This window comes from Labrus mixtus, chromosome 1, assembly GCF_963584025.1.
Source record: "Labrus mixtus chromosome 1, fLabMix1.1, whole genome shotgun sequence".
NCBI classification, from domain to species: Eukaryota; Metazoa; Chordata; class Actinopteri; order Labriformes; family Labridae; genus Labrus; species Labrus mixtus.
Genome location: NC_083612.1, coordinates 7,843,879 through 7,862,546, shown reverse-complemented (window position 1 = coordinate 7,862,546; position 18,668 = coordinate 7,843,879). Strand labels below are relative to the sequence as shown.

Here is an 18,668-nt window from a genome sequence, read left to right as displayed (position 1 = left end):
TGAATACAACTTTCACAGCTTCAAAATAGCCTCTATCAGAGATATCAGTGTGGTCCTAGACTTCACTTATAAAGGATCATATCTGGTTATATTGATGCTTCTATTTGAGTTAAAAAAAACAAAACAAATGAGATTGCAGCAGAAAGATCGACAGTTATATATAATTATGTAAAAAAAACCTGAAAGACCTTTTAACCTCTTCTGCAGGGCAGGTGTCAGACAGTGATACATCCTGACTTCTAAAAATAAGCAGGGTGAGAGATTTCTTTCTTTGAAGTCACACCTCACTGTCACATGCACAGGACAAGATCAGTGACGATAATAGAGGTGCTGCTCGGTCCACAGGGGGCGATAAAATCCACACAAACCGAAAGCACTTCACAGAAGATTTGCATTTTGAAGGGTTAGCAGGACAAGTAAGTACACAACGTTTGAGACTAGCTCCTCTAGCTCAGCTGGACGTCATGAAACAGGCTGCAATGGCTGCAAAGTAATCCTTGGAAGCAACTGATCCATGCACGTCTACTCAAAGAGCTTGATTTGCTGTTACAGGCTCAGATTGTTCTACGTCGATGTCTGACAACATTATTAAAAGGACAGTTGTAGATGAAAGACTGCAAAAACACATTTGGCGGCATTATCTCATTAGACTTCTAATAAGCCACATTCAACAGACATGTACAGATAAACATCTTAGCTTAAGATATAAAAGGTGAATACGAGGCCTGATTTGTTTACGGGTGAAGCAAATGTATTAAAGAGCCCATATTCTGCCCTTTTTGGGGTTCATATATTTAATCGTGTACCTACTTTTGTACATTCACAATAGCTAAAGTCCGAAAAAAGTGTCTGTTTTCATGTACTGCTCCTCCTTGCTCCCTCTACGCTCTGAGTCCGTCAGCTACACTCTGTTGAGCCCACACTGTTAGACCCTACGTGGGCCAAGTCTGCTCTGATTGGTCTGCCGATCCGCTCTGTCGTTATTGGTCAGTAGCTCAGCACGCGTCTCGGAAATTTCAACATGAGCTGCTGGACTTGCCACAACGAGCCAATGGGCTTAGAGCAGTGATCTCACACTGACAATGACGCCGCACTGACAAGTTTTTATCGAGGGGGGCTAGAACCGAGCGTTACATGCGGCTAATGCTACAGCTAACAGGAGGACGTAGGAGAAGCCGCGTTTCCGCCGACTTTGAATTTTTGCACATAGATGTGCCTAAACATGCACAGGACACTTGGAAAACACACTAAAGAGCATATAAAACCAGAAAAAGCATAATATGGGACCTTTAAGATAAAAAGGTGAAGCAAATGTATTAATTCACACATCAAGTGTCTTGAAATTGGATGATTTAACAAATGTATTTAGGACATCTCATCCGAAGACACTTAAAGAAGTCAAATTTGCCCTCCATGAATACACTTTCCAAGATTTATTTTTATGTAACCTTTAATTAACCAGGTTGTTCCCAGTGAGATTAAGAACTTCTTCAGGTATCCAGGCCAGGTAACACTGCTACAGCCAGAGACACAAACGGAGACAAAGTACAATTTACAAAACTTTCAACTTTGCATTAAAAGAGAAAAAAACATCCATGAGTCAAATCTGGGGGTCAGATGTTCAAGCAGTCGAGCTAGAAACATCAACATCCTGTGGAGTCTGCTTCCAGGTCTTTCATGTTAGATTTAAAAACCTTTCAGGACACCAGCTCCTTGAGTTTCAAGTCATTCTGCGACAGATTCCAGGCTGAGGGCGCAGGATACCCAACAGCCCTTTTCCTAATTTCTCTTAGGGACAGCGAGCATAAAGAGGTCCTGAGAATGCACTCGGGTACTTTTCTGCATGATGAACACACAGAGGTAGTGTTGGAGCAGATTAAGAATGACCTCATAAGGAAAGGTGTACCAGTGTATGAGCCTACAGAGCACGCCATCTTACCCGAGAGTAATGGTAAATGGACTTGAGCTTGTATAGTGCTTTTACACCGCATGTCACCCATTCACACACTGATGGCAGGCTGCAATGTCGTGAGCTGGGGATTGAACCCTTGACCTTCCGGTTGAGAGACAGCCGACTCTACCAACTGAACCACAGCCGCCCCAGTACAACTCACAACGAGTCTGATGTTTACAGTTTGTTATGAATCTCAAAGATGCATGGTAGGCTGTATGAAGCATGTGGAGATGTAGTCTAAAGCATTGATTTGGGTCTTTGTACTGCATGAGCTACTATTGTTTAGCTTGTGTGTGTTATGTGATTCAAGTCTTGGCTCAAAGCTTACCATTCAAGAGCAAAACAAGGTCACACCAGGTCAACATGGAGGAGATCTGTGCTGCAGCATGTGGAGTCATACTCCGAACATTACATCACATTTATTAACAGCAACAGGTCAGGCTTTTTTAAACTATCGTATTGTGTGTGTGTGTGTGTGTGTGTGTGTGTGTGTGTGTGTGTGTGTGTGTGTGTGTGTGTGTGTGTGTGTGTGTGTGTAAATGTATGGGTGCGTGCCATTATTTATCTGGGATGTGAGGAGAAGTTACCTCGGCAACAGGTCACGACAACATCATAACAGCGTCAATCAAAAAGCAACGTCTCTCTCTCACACACACACACACACACACACACACACACACACACACACACACACACACACACACACACACGCACATACTTCACACACACACACACACACACACACACACACACACATACTTCACACACACACACACACACGCACACACATACTTCACACACACACACACACATAAACACACATACTTCACACACACACACACACACACACACACACACACACACACACACACACACACACACACACACACACACACACACGCACATACTTCACACACACACACACACACACACACACACACACACACACACACACACACACACACACACATACTTCACACACACACGCTCTGGAGGGTGTTTCTATAAGGAAGGTGAGAGAGCTCTATTTCAGTGTCAGTGCTGATGTGTGCGGCTGTGGCTATTTCCTGGATACGGCACTAAACATGATGTTCTGGTGTTTTATAACCGACCCGCGGCTCACTGGTGCTTCTGACCGTCGCGTGATCGTGTCTCCTCGGAGACGCGCACACCCTGAACAACATGATGTCAGCCTGAAGTCCTCCCACACTGACAGCTGCTTCCTGTTTACAGAAGCGCTGACATGAGGTCACATCCTGCCCAGTCCTCTGAGAGAGGGTGAGTTTTGAAACAATCACTTATCCACAATCAATGATTCAGCTCGTGACCACTGACCTCAAATCTATGTGTCTATTAAATTAAAGCAAACAATTTATATGCCCCAAAATACAACACATTTTATATTCCACATTCTTCTCGTGCTGTAACTTGACCTTTACGGGATGGATAGCTTAAAAACAATAAAATCTATGCCCTAGGCAAGGAAAGGAGACCAGAGGAGAGGAAAGGAAAGGAACAAAAAGGAAAGGAGAGGAGACCAGAGGAGAGGAAAGGAAAGGAAAGGAGACCAGAGGAGAGGAGACCAGAGAGGAAAGGAAAGGAAAGGAGACCAGAGGAGAGGAGACCAGAGAGGAAAGGAAAGGAAAGGAGACCAGAGGAGAGGAGACCAGAGAGGAAAGGAAAGGAAAGGAAATTAAAGGAGAACAAACCTATCCATTTTTATAAACCTTGTTTTACACAGAAAGAAAATGTCCTTGTGGAGCTATATTTCCTCTCTTATTCACCATGATCAAACCAGATACGAACACCAGTTCAGTCAAAATGACCTCCCAATCAAGTCAGTGAAATACTCTTAGTTCCAACATCAGACCATAAAAATCTATATAAAGGACGACCCTCTTTTTCTGAGGATGTAAACACCTTTATGAATCTCCAGGAAACGCAGTGTTAAAAAAATTAAGCTGGTGTAGAAGTGCAATATCCTGCAGTTCCCAGTGTGTCCACTAGAGGCTGGCTGCAGAAGCACCGTCACATACACACCCATTCAAAAAAGCCACCATTACAAATCTCCAGGACCCGCCTCCTGTCAAAATGCATGTCATATTTTCTCAAACCCAGTTTTTTGTTATGATTGTTAATTAACTACAATGCCATTTTCTGTTCAAGTCATCCTTATTTGAAGCTATAAAACGGTGTAATCATGCCGTGATTGACAGCTCTGTTGACGAATGCAGCTCCAGCGACGCAACGTGCGGCAGAACCAGCGAGACAAAATGTGCCCAAGACAAGAGTCATGGAATTTACGTAACTGTGAGAGTCTGCTTCAAACCGTCACAATAATCTGTTCCATTCAAGCGGAAACCTCTGGTGTTGAAAACTGAAGCCGACCTGGAAGTGCAAAATCCTGCAGTTCCTCGAGTGTCCACTAGAGGCTGACTGCACTAGCACAGGAAGTCACATACACACCCATTCTAAAAAGCCTGTTTTTACAGCAGAGATTAACATGTTTACAGCCTGGTTCAAAAAAAACAAACAGGTCTGATTAGCTCATGTCTTGATCGACACACACTGTACGGGGGGTGAATGTTTTGATGACTCATCCGTTTTGATTTGATGAAGGATAAGAGTTATTCACAATAAGGTGTGTAGCTGACATGATTGACAGGCGGGCGCGATGTAACGGTTTGTCAAGAGCAGGGTCCGAAATTGTTCATCAGGCGGCTTAAATCCCGCCTCAGCTCCAGCTCTTGGTCTGTTGTTCGGCATACTGAAAGACAGGTTGAGACTTCCTCTCCAGCAAGGTCACCGCCATCAACGGGCATCCCGGACGCCCCTTAAAGTCAGTGAATCCAGTGAGTGTGGAGATTGGGATTGGGTTGCTGTCGTCTTCCCGTCTGCCTCGTCCAAACACAGAAGAGTACTTCCGGTCATTCACGCGTCCTCTCCCCTCGGACGAGGTTCAGTTAAAGCCGATCACATTGTTTTTTTGGTTTTTTTTAAGGATTTATTTTTGGGCTTTTTGTGCCTTTAATGGAGAGACAAGACAGTGGATAGAGTTGGAAATCAGGGGGAGAGAGAGAGTAGGGAATGACATGCTGGAAAGGAGCCACAGGTGGGATTTGAACCTGGGCCGCCCGCTTGGAGGACCACAGCCTCCATACATGGGGCGTGCACACTAACCACTGCACCACTGCACCACCAGCTCCCCAGCCAATCACATTGTTCAACACGTTGTCACTGTTTGGGTCTCCGTTGCCCTGGAGACCATCCCGAATTGCAAAGAGATCCTGTCAGACCGGGTCAGCGGGTGACAATGTGACAAGGCGTTAAGCCTCGTCGAGTTCAGTCACTTTGTTGTTTGACCTTATCCTTAAGTCTTTGTTTAACTTTGTATTGCATGTATTATCCATTTCTCTCAGTACTTTTGTTATGTCTCTTTGTGTTCAGTGTACGTCTCTGTGATTGGTTCATGACTCTGTTCGTTTGGTGAACATCTCTTTGAGGTCATTTGAAGGCTGTTTGGGGAAATCCCTTTCTTTTGTTGTGATTCGTCACTTTCCTGTCTGATTTGTCTCGTTGTTGCTCAAAAGAGCAGGTACAAAGACCTTACTCTTCGTTATATTACAAGATTCAAGGTTCAAGGTTTCTTTATTAGTACTGAAGGGTAAATTTGATTTAGATTCAACTTCTGTCCTTTGACCTCCTGTTCAGGTGATCCTGTCTGCATACACCCACAGTTCTCTGGTCTCCTCTCCTCTCCTCTACTTTCCTTTCCTTTCCTTTCCTTTCCTTTCCTCTCCTTTCCTCTCCTTTCCTCTCCTCTCCTCTCCTCTCCTTTCCTTTCCTTTCCTTTCCTTTCCTTTCCTTTCATTTCCTCTCCTCTCCTCTCCTTTCCTCTCCTCTCCTTTCCTCTCCTCTCCTCTCCTCTCCTCTGCTCTCTGTTTTTTTTTTTTTTTTTTTTACTGCCCTCCCCTGTTGTGGGACAGGACGTGGTCATGGCGACAGGATAAACAGATGATAACAAGCCCTCAGCGCTGCAGAGCTCATTTGAATGCTGCGACCGCTGCTGAGGGCCAGAAGAGGGAGAGGAGAGACGGAGGTGAAGCAGACTGAGGAGTACAGAGGACGCACAGGTAAGACTGCAGGACACTTTGCGACTGAGTGTTTTGAGAATATTAGATTTTTGTTGAAAGTAGAGCAATGCAATAACTATTCATGCTGCATTGTAATTGGTCCCTGAAATCTGTAAAATCAAAATGTAAGTATTTTCATTTTTTCTGCAGTTGAGTCAAACTTCTGTAACACTCAAACATTTAGTCATTATGTGATTCTGAGTAAATGCTTGCAGGGTAGAAAAAAGGAGGAGAACCAGGTGATTACACATTTGTGTTTAAGCGTTATAAAGACTTTAAAACACTGTGAGTACTTTTTAAAAAGGCTGCAGCACATGTGTAATTATGACCAGGCACAAACACACAACATGCACACTTTACATGAGATTTAACATCAAATACCGTGAAAAGAAACCAACAAAGTATTTTCTAGCGGTCATGCAGTAAAATAAGTTTACTGATTTATACTTTTGTTAATGTTTGTTTCGTCTTCAAAATCCTCAGAGGTAGACAGGAGTCCATTTTTAGGAGCCTATATCTGTATCTGTATTTGTGAGGTAGACAGGAGTTCATCTTTATGTTTGTGAGTCATATCTATACATCTATATCTGTATCTTTATCTATACATCTTTATCTGCATCGTATATCTATATCTATATATCTATATCTGTATCTGTGTCTGTGAGAATCATGATCTTTATTGTTGACCTTAAACAGACTGAACGATTCCGCTCTAAACTGTTCATTGCACATTCTTCTTATTCAGTTATTTTTTATGTAAGTTTAACAGAGGTTAAAGTCCTCAAGAGCGGACGGCCCGGGTTCAAATCCGACCTGTCGCTCCTTTTCCTGCATGTCGTTCCTCACTCTCTATCTCTCTCTCTCTCCAGTCTCTGACTCTATCTACAGTCCTGTCTTTAAACTAAAGGCCTGAGAAGCCCCAAAATAAAACTGTTGTACCCAATAATCTAAAATAGAATACAGAACGGGATTACTGTGAGGCATTATCTACTCTGAAGAAAGAAAAGAAGCAAAACTACAGAAAAAGATTCACTTTGAAAACAGAACATGAGAGGGAGCGATGTCCGCACATTCTTATGACTACATATTACAGCCCGACCGATTTATCAGCCAGACGATGATATCGACCGATATCAGCAAATCCAGTGACTATCGGTATTGACAAATTTTATCACAGATATTGCGCCGATATTTCTAGATTTATTCACCGGTCAAATATCATTTTATATGAATTTCATTGTATTACACTAGTAATTCTCTTTCACCAGCAGAGGGCGCTATATGGATTACAATTAGCATCATCACTGCAGTGTTGAGTGGTGATGCACCTACATGTGCTGTCCAGTTGAGTGACCATCTTGTGTTCATTATATATCCTGTTTGATAACTGCATTAAAGGGATCAACACAATGGATGTTTATATATCTCTACAGATTGAACAAAAATCTAAGAAAGATATCAGCCGATATATCGGTATTAGATTTTTTCTCTCCTCAATATCGATGTCGGTATCGGCCCCAAATAACCCATATTGGTCGCGCCCTACTACATAGCTGAAAGCTTACTATCAAACTATTCCTCCAATCTTCCTCTGTAGTCGCTTTCTGTGATTTTTAGAGCACTGTTGTAAAGCTGCAGCTTTCCACTTTCAAAGACAGAGTTAGCAAGTCAACCCTTAGGGAAAAGAGACTTGTGAATGTGACTTACGAAAGCAGCAAACTATGATTGGATTGAATCTCGTACAGGTTTCAGGTGTAGTCGGTTTGTGTTTCTTGTTTCATGCAGAAGTTCTGTAAAGAATATCCCACTGCTGGTGAGACGTGAATTATTGAAGGCTGCACACACAGATAGTTATGTAAGGGTGTGTGGAGATGTGTGAGAGCATCTGGACACACACACACACACACACACACACACTGACACACCCATACAGCACAAAGAGCATGATACACTCGTACATTTAAGTCCAAAGCAAAGTCCTGCAGACTTTAAAAACACCTTACTCATCAGTTGCTGACTAAGGTATATGTTGATATTCTTTGTAGATAAATGAGGAAATGAAGCGAAGCCTTAATAACTCTTTTCTTCGCTGTTTAAATAAATCAAGTCCCACAACAAACCACAGTGAATACGGAGTGGCAGCAAGTGGCACGGACTACCCTGAATCGTTTCATTAGATTCTACAGAGCGGTGAACTCAGGCTTGTTGTTTATGGGGCGGGGGGTGTGGCTACTGAAGTCCAAAAACTCTTCTACCTGTGTTGGAGATCAAGATATTCCATTCATTGCTTTATCAGGAACACATCCAATGAGCATCGCTTTGTATGTAAAATACAAAGTAGACTTTGAGGAGTGTGTAGTCAGGTTGAGGCAGGGCAGGGGCCGTCCATTTTTTATTAGATTACCACAATACTCAAAAAAAACAAGTTTCAACAAAAAGCTACCTGACCTGCTGATCAGTTCAGAAAATCCTCGTGTACTTAGAAGAAAGGGGAAGCAGGGGATTATTAAAATACACCCACAGCCCACAATGCAGAATAATAGTGCGACAAACGGAGAAGAACACTTAGGTCCGCTAATTCTTCACTCATATGTGGTCTTATGAAAAGAAACTTGACATGATAATGAAATGTAAATGCAGAAAGGGGCGGCTGTGTCTCAGTCGGTAGAGTCAGTCGTCTCTCGGCCGGAAGGGTCAGGGGTTCGATCCCCAGCTCCTGCAGCCACATCTCCGATGTGTTCTTAGGCAAGACACTTAACCCCAAGTTGTCTGTGGAAACGCCATTTTGTACTTCAAACATTGGGCGTGAAGTCTCCCGGTCTGGCCGAGTCGTCTCGTGTGTAATCAGTAATCAGCTGACATGGCGTCTAACAAGGCGTCCAGGCCGGCGTGCCAGCTATAAAATCGAGCCCAGCATTTCAGCCATTACAGCCTGTTTCACGGCTCAGGCTGGAGAGGACTCATTTTGGACTCTCAATTTCCTCACTCCAGTTGAATTTTAGACGCTCGTGTTAAAATGCTGAGTCACAGTCAGCGGCTTCACAAATTAGTCGTTTTAAGGCAGAACAGGAAAGACACTCTTCACATGATGGGGATGAGTGAGAAACTTTGTCTTCACAGAAACAGTTTGTACGTCCTGTATCTGACTATGTAAAGCTTCATAGAAGCAGAGAAACGTCTGGTTTTACTCCACGCTGTGTTCTGGTTTATTTATCTTTCAAAGTATGTCAAAGAGTCAGTCGTCTTTGAAAACAAGCTGCAGTTTAACGTTCAAACTCCTGCAGACCTTAAATGTTTCAGTTTACAGATGAAACTCACTGAACTGCAAACTGTTAACGTCTCGACTGTCCGGAATCTGACACCTTCACACCTCTGTTAAGACACGCACATACTCACAGACAGCGCTCCTCTTTTACTACACACGCTCCCTCTCTCGCTCCCTCTTTTCTGTCTGATCGTAACATAACTAACTTAAGTCCCGCCCACCACGCCTTAGACCATCTCTGATTGGTCGGGCTTCTTGGCAGAGACACCTGATAGTCACACACACGTCACATGTTTTTTAGCAGCAGCGGGGCGGCTTATAAATCTTACAGGGGCACAGAGACTCGGTTACTGTGACAACCACTGTTAGGGATTGCATCAATGTGTGTGTAATCACACAAGAGTGAGAACCAGAGTGAGGTCATGTCCCACACCCCGAGACACACACACACACACACACACACACACACACACACACACATACACACACACACACACACACACTCTACAGGAGCTGCTGCTGCCTGCTCCTGTGGTGTAAGTCTCTTTTTGTTCAGTCGTCCTATTTTGTATTACATTTGTGTTTTTGCGCAATTCTGTTTAGTTCACTCTTAAAGGGGACATATTATGAAAAATCCACTTCTTAAGTGTTTTTGAACATATATTTGGGTAACCCGAGTGTCTACTGACCCAGAAAATATGAAACAAACCCATCCAGTCCATCCATTGCATTTAAAGAGACACACACACCAAAACGGAGCGTTCTGAGAGAGCTGGTTTATACAGGGTCACAAACCTCCTCTGGTGCTTGAGTCATGTTATATTTTGACCAAAGCACAGCACAGATGTTTCATTTAGACCACAGGGGGACTGTTTGAAAAGGTGGAGAAGGGGGATAATATGTCCTTCTGCTAACGCTGAGGTTTGAAACGCTCAGAGCCCAATCCAAACAATCCAACAAAAGGTCTGAAGTGCATGGGGCACACACATTTAGGGCGTGTCCATCCATCTCTAAGTTAAAGGTGTAGTCATTAGCATTGTTCGTTGCAGCTTGTTAACACAACATTCAAACTGGGCACCTCCTCCTGGGATCAGTGCCACTAATAGCGCATGTCCACTGCGGGGTTAGAGTGTATTTTGACTGCTTGGACCTACCCTGCACGCTACCTGAGAATGTTAGATTAGTTGTAATGGAAAGCCAATGTCCATTTGTTATATATTATTATATAGAAAAGATTGCCTGACTTTTGAGGAACATTTCTATTGAAGAGTTCTTCAGTTTGTTTTGTGTTGCATTTTATGAAATTAGGCGATTTAGTCGATGTCATTCGTTTTGTGATATTTCTTTGTTGTCTCACTCCTGCAGATATTTTCCCATCATGGCGGAGAGCGCAGACATGGAGCAGCTCCTGGTGTCTTTCAAGAAGTTCGCCATCCATGGAGACACAAAGGCCACGGGGAAGGAGCTGAACGGGAAGAACTGGGCCAAACTGTGCAAAGACTGCAAGATCATCGACGGCAAGGGTGTCACCGGCACCGACGTGGACATCGTCTTCTCCAAAGTCAAGTAAGCATTAGAGCGACCGCTGAGGAGATACTGATAACACACAGGCAGCTCACAGCTTTCAGTGTGCAGATGTTTGTTTGTAACTTTTAAAATGCTTTTCTGACATTCATACTGTTTTGAGTCCTTTAATTATCCTAATTAGTTGTCAATTCTCTGTTTGTGGTTAAAGACAGAAGACGTCTCGCGTCATCACCTACGAGGAGTTCAGAAGAGCTCTGGAGGATTTGGCTCCGAAGAGATTTAAAGGTCAAAGTAAAGAGGAGGCGGTGGAGTCCATCTTCAAACTGGTTGAAGGAAAAGAGCCCAACAACGTTGGAGTGACGGTAAGACGAGAAGTTTTGATCTGTGTTTTTAAACCAGAGTTTCATGCACATGTCGATGAGCATAATGTTACTGTCACTGTGTGAGCCAAGTGTCATTAGATACACCTGAACACATTTTTGTATAACCGAAACAAGTCAGGATGTGTAAACCTGTAGAGTTCTGTTCCAGTTGGGTTGTCAACCAAAACAAACATGTTGTCAGTAGATGTGTCACTATAGATCTGACACTGTGATATAATCTGGTTTAGATCTATGATAGACATCTGAAGCCATGTTTGTCTTGTAATTAAGTCGCAGCAATATGTGTTTATTTTTCAGTCATACTGATATCCTAAGCCAGACAACAAAATACTTTCAAGATAGCGTGCAACTGTAACTCACTGAGAAAAAAAGACGAACAGATGTTTCAAAGCTGAAACAAGACGACTGATCAGCAACAAGTAGCTGGAAGCAGCAGTAAATATATCAACACACAGAACCTGGAGAAAGCAGTGAAGGAAACATAGTTAGAGAGCCTCCATTTTTCAAATGATTCTGTTTTTTTAACCGTCAGCGCTGTACACTATGCTGCCGTTCGCTACCACTCTAGTCAATGATTGTGTTTCCAGAGCAAGCAACGTGGTCCATCTCTGGAGCGTGCCAGCAGCCCCACTACGCTCTGCTCTGTTTCAAATACGCTGCAAGTCTATTTTGGACGGAGTACGCTGCAAGCACGCTTCAAGCTGGAGAGAATAGAACAACCCGGAGAGGAAGTCAGACAAGGAAAGGCACAGAGTGTCCTGTCAATTTAAAAATAAATCACAATATATGGACTCACAATTTAATTTTCAATCACTTCATCAACATGACATCAACACAGGCGCTGAATGAACAACAAATCATCCTCAGAAAGACAAAGAAACATGTTGTTTGCAGGTTTTTCTCTTGATTCTTGCGTGATCTTGTAGTTCTCCTGGGATGTTTGTACAGCTGCTCAAGGCTGCACTCAGCTCGGTCAAGTTCCAGAAACAGATTCAGTGGTGCAAGGCGTGTGCTGTCTGACGAAGCACAATCGTGGCGCTGACGGAGTATGTTGAAATTGGTGGTCAGGTTTGTGGTGAACCGAAGTCAATAAACACAAATGATCAGGTGGCTCAATGATCTGAACTCTGCTTTTGCGTGTTTGAAGTGTTTATCTTTTCCAAACATTTAGATTGGGATTTAATCAGCAATGCACATGTTTATCATCAGAGTCTTAAGGTGTGTTCAGACAAACAGTGAATTTATTATGTCGTGCGCCAGGATTATACAGAAAGTAAAATGCAGGATGCATATTTACTGCAGTGGGCGCAAATTTGTGACATGCAACCTGAAGATGCAACATCTGCAGAGTTTATAGAAACATATATCAATTAACTGGGAAATTAAATAGGTGTGCCCCAGGGATCTATTTTGGGGCCTCTGATGTTGAGCTGAGCAATTTACCACCTGGCTGCCTGGACGGGTTGTGAGGTCAACATGTTTGCAGATGATACTGTAATTTATGTCTCTACAAAAATGGTCCTCTGCCGCCCTCTTGAATTTCACAGTAAAAGCAAGCAAGCCTGTTTATCCCATTCAACACACACAAATAAAAACAGACTTTGAATCCACCAAACAAACTGCAGTGGTGATTAGGGATCAGTAAATGTGGTCTGCTCATCTTCTAAATTGATTGGATGCTTCTGGTTTAGATTTGCTGTCTATGAATGGGTGGAATCCATTTTCAGAAGTCTGGTGGGGCATATTTAAGTTCAGAAACAAAACAAATGTTTACCCTTTTGGTTGTTTTTCCCCTTTAAACTTAAACTTAGGGACCTATTTTCAGATTATTTTCACACAGAGACCCAACAGTGGGTCTCTGTGTGAATAACATCAGCAGCTTCATTAAAACATGATCCCACATAATGGACGATCTCTGATTTATCTTTGAAATTCGACAGCTCAGTGTTACATCAGCTCCGTTTCATCTCTCAGCTGCAGAAAACAAGTCCAGAGCTGCAACACCGAAACACTGAGAGGGCTTTGTAAATGTTTGGACACTCATCACAGAGGTTTATTATTCTAGTGATGAAGTCATCCGAAGTCTGTGCCAGGAGGTGAGGCAACTTAGATCATCATCGATGATTAAACTGCCAAAGTCAGAGAAGATCAAGTAAACACCAATCTGACTGAAATATATACACTTCAAAAGAAAATAATGAAGTACAGACAACAAGTTTAAGATCGTGAATGAGGGAGGGAAACTGTTTATTGTGAGTCCACGTGTAAGATCATCCATCCTCTCTTTACCACTACACTCAGACAAGATGGCGCCAGATGGCCTGAAGTCGTCACCATAGCCCCAAAATTATGAAAGTGTGTTTAGACCAAAACCGAGCAAAGTTTTGTTTGTGGGGATTACAAACAAATTACATGCAAAAATGTGAATGTGTTTCCTGAAAGCCATCAGCGTTGAGATTCTCCTGACTTCTGCACGTTGCATCAGCAATAATAATCCAACAGCACTACATACAAACATAAGGATTTATAAAAGTTGTTTCTCATTTTGCAGATGAGCCTGAGAAAGCACTGGATATAGACATTGGTGTTGTAGTCTAGTCCACCCTAACAGAGACCAAGACATACCCAAGACCAGAGTGCTCTGAGACCGAGACAAGACCTTAAGGGATCGAGACTGACACAAGACCAATTTAGGGATCGAGACCAAGATAAGACCAAGACCAAGGCAGGTAAGACTGAGACAAGACCAAGACATATAGGGATCGAGACTGAGACAAGACCAAGACAAAGACCAAGGCCAAGGCAGGTAAGACTGAGACAAGACCAAGACATATAGGGATCGAGACTGAGACAAGACCAAGACAAAGACCAAGGCCAAGGCAGGTAAGACTGAGACAAGACCAAGACCAAGGCAGGCAAGACCAGGACCATAACTATCACTGAAAAATCATCATCTTGTGTGTGGTGGTCATGTCACTCACTTAGACCGTAACACCGGGAAGGTTGTGGCCGTAACCGGGGGATAAAAATCAAATTATGAATGATTTGAAGTTATTTGCTTTTTTTAGAATCTAAGAGATATTCATGAATTTGCATAAAAGGGGCGTGACTGATTTGACTGACAGGAGGGCTCAATGAAGTGGTTTGCAAGGAGGATTAATGTGCGTCTCTTTACCTGATATTAAAATGATTGAAAGTTAGGGTTGGGACAGTGTTTCCAATATGGTGACCGCCATCAACTCATTAATCAGTGGTTGAGGTCACTGAGACTTCAGGGCAGAACCTTTAATCTGAACTGTGTTTCTGTCCCGTGTTTCCATCAGAAAGTGGCAAAGAAGGGGGCTGTGGACCGTCTCACGGACGCGTCCAAATACACTGGATCACACAAGGAGCGCTTCGACGAGACCGGCAAGGGAAAAGGTCGCGAGGGGCGCGAGGAGCTGGTGGAGAACACGGGCTACGTGGGTTCATACAAGAACGCCGGGACATACGACACAAAGGTGAAGGCTGAGAAATAAGGAGGCAGGAAGAACAGCGACAGCACTTAGTCTGGACCAAACCTTGAACTTTGATCTCTCTGTGTATGAATATCTGTGTGTGTGTGTGTGTGTGTGTGTGTGTGTGTGTGTGTGTGTGTGTGTGTGTGTGTGTGTGTGTGTGTGTGTGTGTGGCTTGGACAGACTGACGGACTTTACGGTCTGTAAACTCGTAAACACGTGGATGTGACAGACGTACTTCAGCTCCATCAGGAGTGTGTGTGTCTGTGGGGGAGGGGGGCTCATCCTCACATGAAATGCTCAGTTGATATTTTACTCAAATCCATCCCTCCAAAATATATCCAGCTTTTCTGTGATTGTTGTGGCCTAAAATGCCGGATGCTTTTTCCAAAACTTGTTCTGCACATGGCAATGTCTCAAGACCTTTTTGAGCAACACATTAAATCATAAATCAGTGTGGACAAACTCTCCTATGAAGCCTTCTGTTGACTGAATTACAGCTGCTTGTCTTCTGATGTCACTTCAGGTTAACTTTTGGGTCAGAAAGCCGAAATGAAATTAAAGTTATTTGTCATGAAATATATATATTTTTTGTAAACCACCGCAAAGCGACAGGTGTATAACTCTCAAACTATTTGAGAACAGTTGGAGATGGAGGTTCAATTCCCCAATAACGATTGTCTGTTCAGTGCTTAGCCTCAAAAAATGTAAAGTGGGCGACCGGGGTTCAAATCAGACTGTGCCTCCCTTCCCGCATTTCTTCCCCCAAATTCTCTCCCTGATTTCGGACTCTACCCACTCTCCTGTCCGTCAAATAAAGGCATAAAAAGCCCCAAAAATAAACCTTAAAAAATCGAAGAGGATCAATATCTTGAATCTGATGATGTACATCATGTCGATGTCTGTGGTAAGAAGAGGCTGATTGGTCAAATTTGTGGACATGGTTGCAGGGATTGGCCAATTGCAAGGTCGCTTAAAAGATGTAGAGATTGTTTTACTTTATGTGAAATTACCTTTTTGCGCCATCACAACGTCCTGCAGAGACCGAAAGCCGATTTGCTTCAAAAGCGGACTCAGTTTTGACCCCAGGAGTCAGTTTGAGCACAATTTCTATTGATTCACTTCCTGTGTATCTCTGTCTCTCCAGGGAGACTTTAAACGTCTCCCTTTTACAAGTCCCTGTCTGTTACAGAGCAGATCCTGTCGTGTCCTGAGGGTTAAAATGTCCTCCTCAACATTTAAAATCTCACTCCCCACCTCCTCCTGTTACATCCACCCTGTCTGAACGGAGCTTTAATGTGTTTGTAAAGTTTAACATGTTGGTCTACTGAGGAACGTTATGACCATTTAATCTTTCAGTATAGTGTAGTTTACTTTAAGCATCCTCTCAGCTCTCTGTTTCTGAGGTTTCCGATATTTAATCATCAGCAGAAGCTTTCAGATTCACGTTGAATGTGACTGAAACTAAATCTGCAGAATCCTGAAACCTGAAGTCATGTTGGGTTTGTTTTCATTGTTTTCTAATATATATTTTGCAGCCTTGTTCTTCTTCTGCAGTATCGTTATTTACAACATGTTGGATCTGTCTGAAACTCTCTTGGTGTGTGCAGTGGATGCAGGTGCAGAAACTGGATTCTACCTGAAGTGGAAATTTCTTTATTGAACAAATAAAGACAAAAAAAAAAGTTTTCTCAGCTCTCTTGTATTATTTTCTTCCCCTATTTTGGTGTCAATTTTCTTCTGCTCTAGTTTCTCTGGTGCTTTTTCAAAGTGGTTTGTGAGCATGTCTTATTCATCCTGTTGGGACAAACATCAGATCAGGGTTCAGACCGGGTTCAAGGTCCAGGTCAGGTGAAGTCTCCGGGGGGAGGGGGGGGGGGACTGAGTTTGAATTGATGCAACGTCTCCATTAGAGATGAAAACAAACGTATGTGTGTGTGTGTGTGTGTGTGTGTGTGTGTGTGTGTGTGTGTGTGTGTGTGTGTGTGTGTGTGTGTGTGAGAGTGTTCTCTGCAGAAGAATCAGGAAGCAGATGCAGCTCCGCCTTGTTGCCATGGCAGCGACAGTGTAAACAACACAACAGTGCTGGAGCAGCTCTGTGTGCATCTGTCTGAATCCTGTTTTTATCAGATCCAGATCTGCTGGTTCAGCAGAGTTCACATCAGACCGTCGTCCACCTGCAGAGCTGTAATGACTTTCACATTTTACAGGACGACTGCACAGAGTCCACGTTCACATCTTACTCACTGATATGAATGTTTTACAAATAGTTTTCAGATTATTAAGTTTTATTTGTTACATTTTGCCAGTTTCATTCTTCAGAGATTTACATGATCTGAGGAAACAATCCAAGCTAAGATAACATGAAGACAGTTTGAGGGATTCAGATTCTGTCCTTTATTTTGAGAAGAAATGATTCAGAGGTAGATTTTATTCCCTTTAATCTCCGTCAGTGTGCAGAGTTTGTCTAAAAGATTCTAATTAAACACAGGGCCGTGTCCAAAGGGGTGGCAATGCCCCCCTTGAAATCTGATTGACCAACCCAGGTACCATCACAAAATCCATATCTACGATTGGCCTTTGCCTTATCAGGGGCGGGACTTCAACAGATCAACTATCCTGGCTGTTTTCAACAGAGTAGAACTTAAAGTTGTAAATAATTACTTTGCAATTTCCGTAAATATGTCCAAGCAGACACTCATTTATACCGTCTAAGGTCTAAAAAATGAGGTCCCCTTTTTTCATGAAGGAATTAGTGGTAGGTCCTGAAGCGAGACCAGTTGAGAACCATTGCTCTATAAAATACGACTTTACAGATACATCTTTTCATTCAATTTTTTTACTCAGCTGGAGCGTCTTAAAAAGCTGCTTCACATCGAACAATAGGAACTCCATAAACTCTGTGATCTGAATATTTACATTATTTTAAAGACACTTTACATCAAAAAGTTAAAACATGATATCACATAGAAGAAATAGACTGCAGAAGACGTCTGTATACACTGACAATCAAAGGTAGGGGTTACGATTTATTTGGGGAGGGGATGGAGAGTGTGGGCATGACATCAGAGAAGGGGGTACCTTTGTTAAAATGAGGCTCTGAAATAATAATCAAATCAAATGATACAACTATAAGTATCCTAACATGAAACATTAAATGGCTGCTTTTTGTGTCTTCAAACATCCTTGATTTTCGGACGACAGGTTCCAGGCTGCATGTCCTGACCTTCCTGCAGAGGAGCAATAAACCCGGACAGAAAGAGACACTCAAGGAACTACGATTGTGTTGCATTCTGTGTACTCTCTTTACTTTTTTGTACTATTTTGCAAAAAATCAATTTGTAGTTTTTTACAAATCTATTAGAAGACATTTGCATCCCTTAGCAGTCAATTATTTCCAGTTATTTCGCATCAATTTGTAGTTTTTGATTTAACATCTATTAAAAGATATTTTGCATCCCTTTGTTGCCCTTTTAAATCACTATGTAGATATTGTGCAAGTCTGTAGTTGTTTGGCATCCCTTTGTAGTTTTTTTGTTGCATCTCTATGAACTCATTTTGTTTCCCTTTGTACTTATTTGTATTTTATACACATTTTGCATCCCTTTGTTTTCAGTTATGCCTCTGTAGCCATCTTGCATCATCTTGGCAGGCATTACATATTAATATAATATTAGTTGTTTTGCATGCATTTAGAGGTTATTTGTATCTCTTTAAAGTAACTTTGTCATTCTGCATCTCTATGTAGATAAATTACAAGTTTTTGTAGGCATCCCTTGACATTTAATTATTTATCTCGTTGTAGGCATTTTGCATCCATATTGAAGTTTTTTATCTCCTTGAGGTAATTTTGCATCCCTTTTCTTCAGCTCTATGTAAACCTTTTTCATCTCTGTCATTTCTGTGTTT

General features: G+C 42.4%; 1 protein-coding gene across 2 annotated transcripts; it reads left to right on the top strand.

Annotated features, from left to right (window-relative positions):
• The first annotated feature begins 5,934 nt into the window (after positions 1 to 5,934).
• On the top strand, positions 5,935 to 15,602 carry tppp3 (tubulin polymerization-promoting protein family member 3). 2 transcript variants are annotated; one of them, XM_061049585.1, is made up of 5 exons: positions 6,028 to 6,090; positions 6,307 to 6,372; positions 10,718 to 10,918; positions 11,088 to 11,241; positions 14,586 to 15,602. In XM_061049585.1, exons 3-5 carry the CDS (start codon positions 10,731 to 10,733, stop codon positions 14,778 to 14,780), a joined length of 537 nt encoding a protein of 178 aa, XP_060905568.1. In that variant the 5' UTR covers positions 6,028 to 6,090; positions 6,307 to 6,372; positions 10,718 to 10,730; the 3' UTR covers positions 14,781 to 15,602. The 2 variants fall into 2 exon arrangements, with proteins under 2 accessions (XP_060905496.1, XP_060905568.1); XM_061049513.1 differs by lacking the exon at positions 6,307 to 6,372 and having other exon boundaries at positions 5,935 to 6,087.
• The last annotated feature ends 3,066 nt before the right edge of the window (positions 15,603 to 18,668 follow it).

Excerpts from the sequence above, each read along its gene's own strand:
- tppp3 (XM_061049513.1), top strand. The coding sequence starts at position 10,731 with ATGGCGGAGAGCGCAGACATGGAGCAGCTCCTGGTGTCTTTCAAGAAG. Across the intron at positions 10,919-11,087 it reads ATCGTCTTCTCCAAAGTCAA|ACAGAAGACGTCTCGCGTCA; the intron begins GTAAGCATTAGA and ends TTGTGGTTAAAG. Across the intron at positions 11,242-14,585 it reads CCAACAACGTTGGAGTGACG|AAAGTGGCAAAGAAGGGGGC; the intron begins GTAAGACGAGAA and ends TGTTTCCATCAG.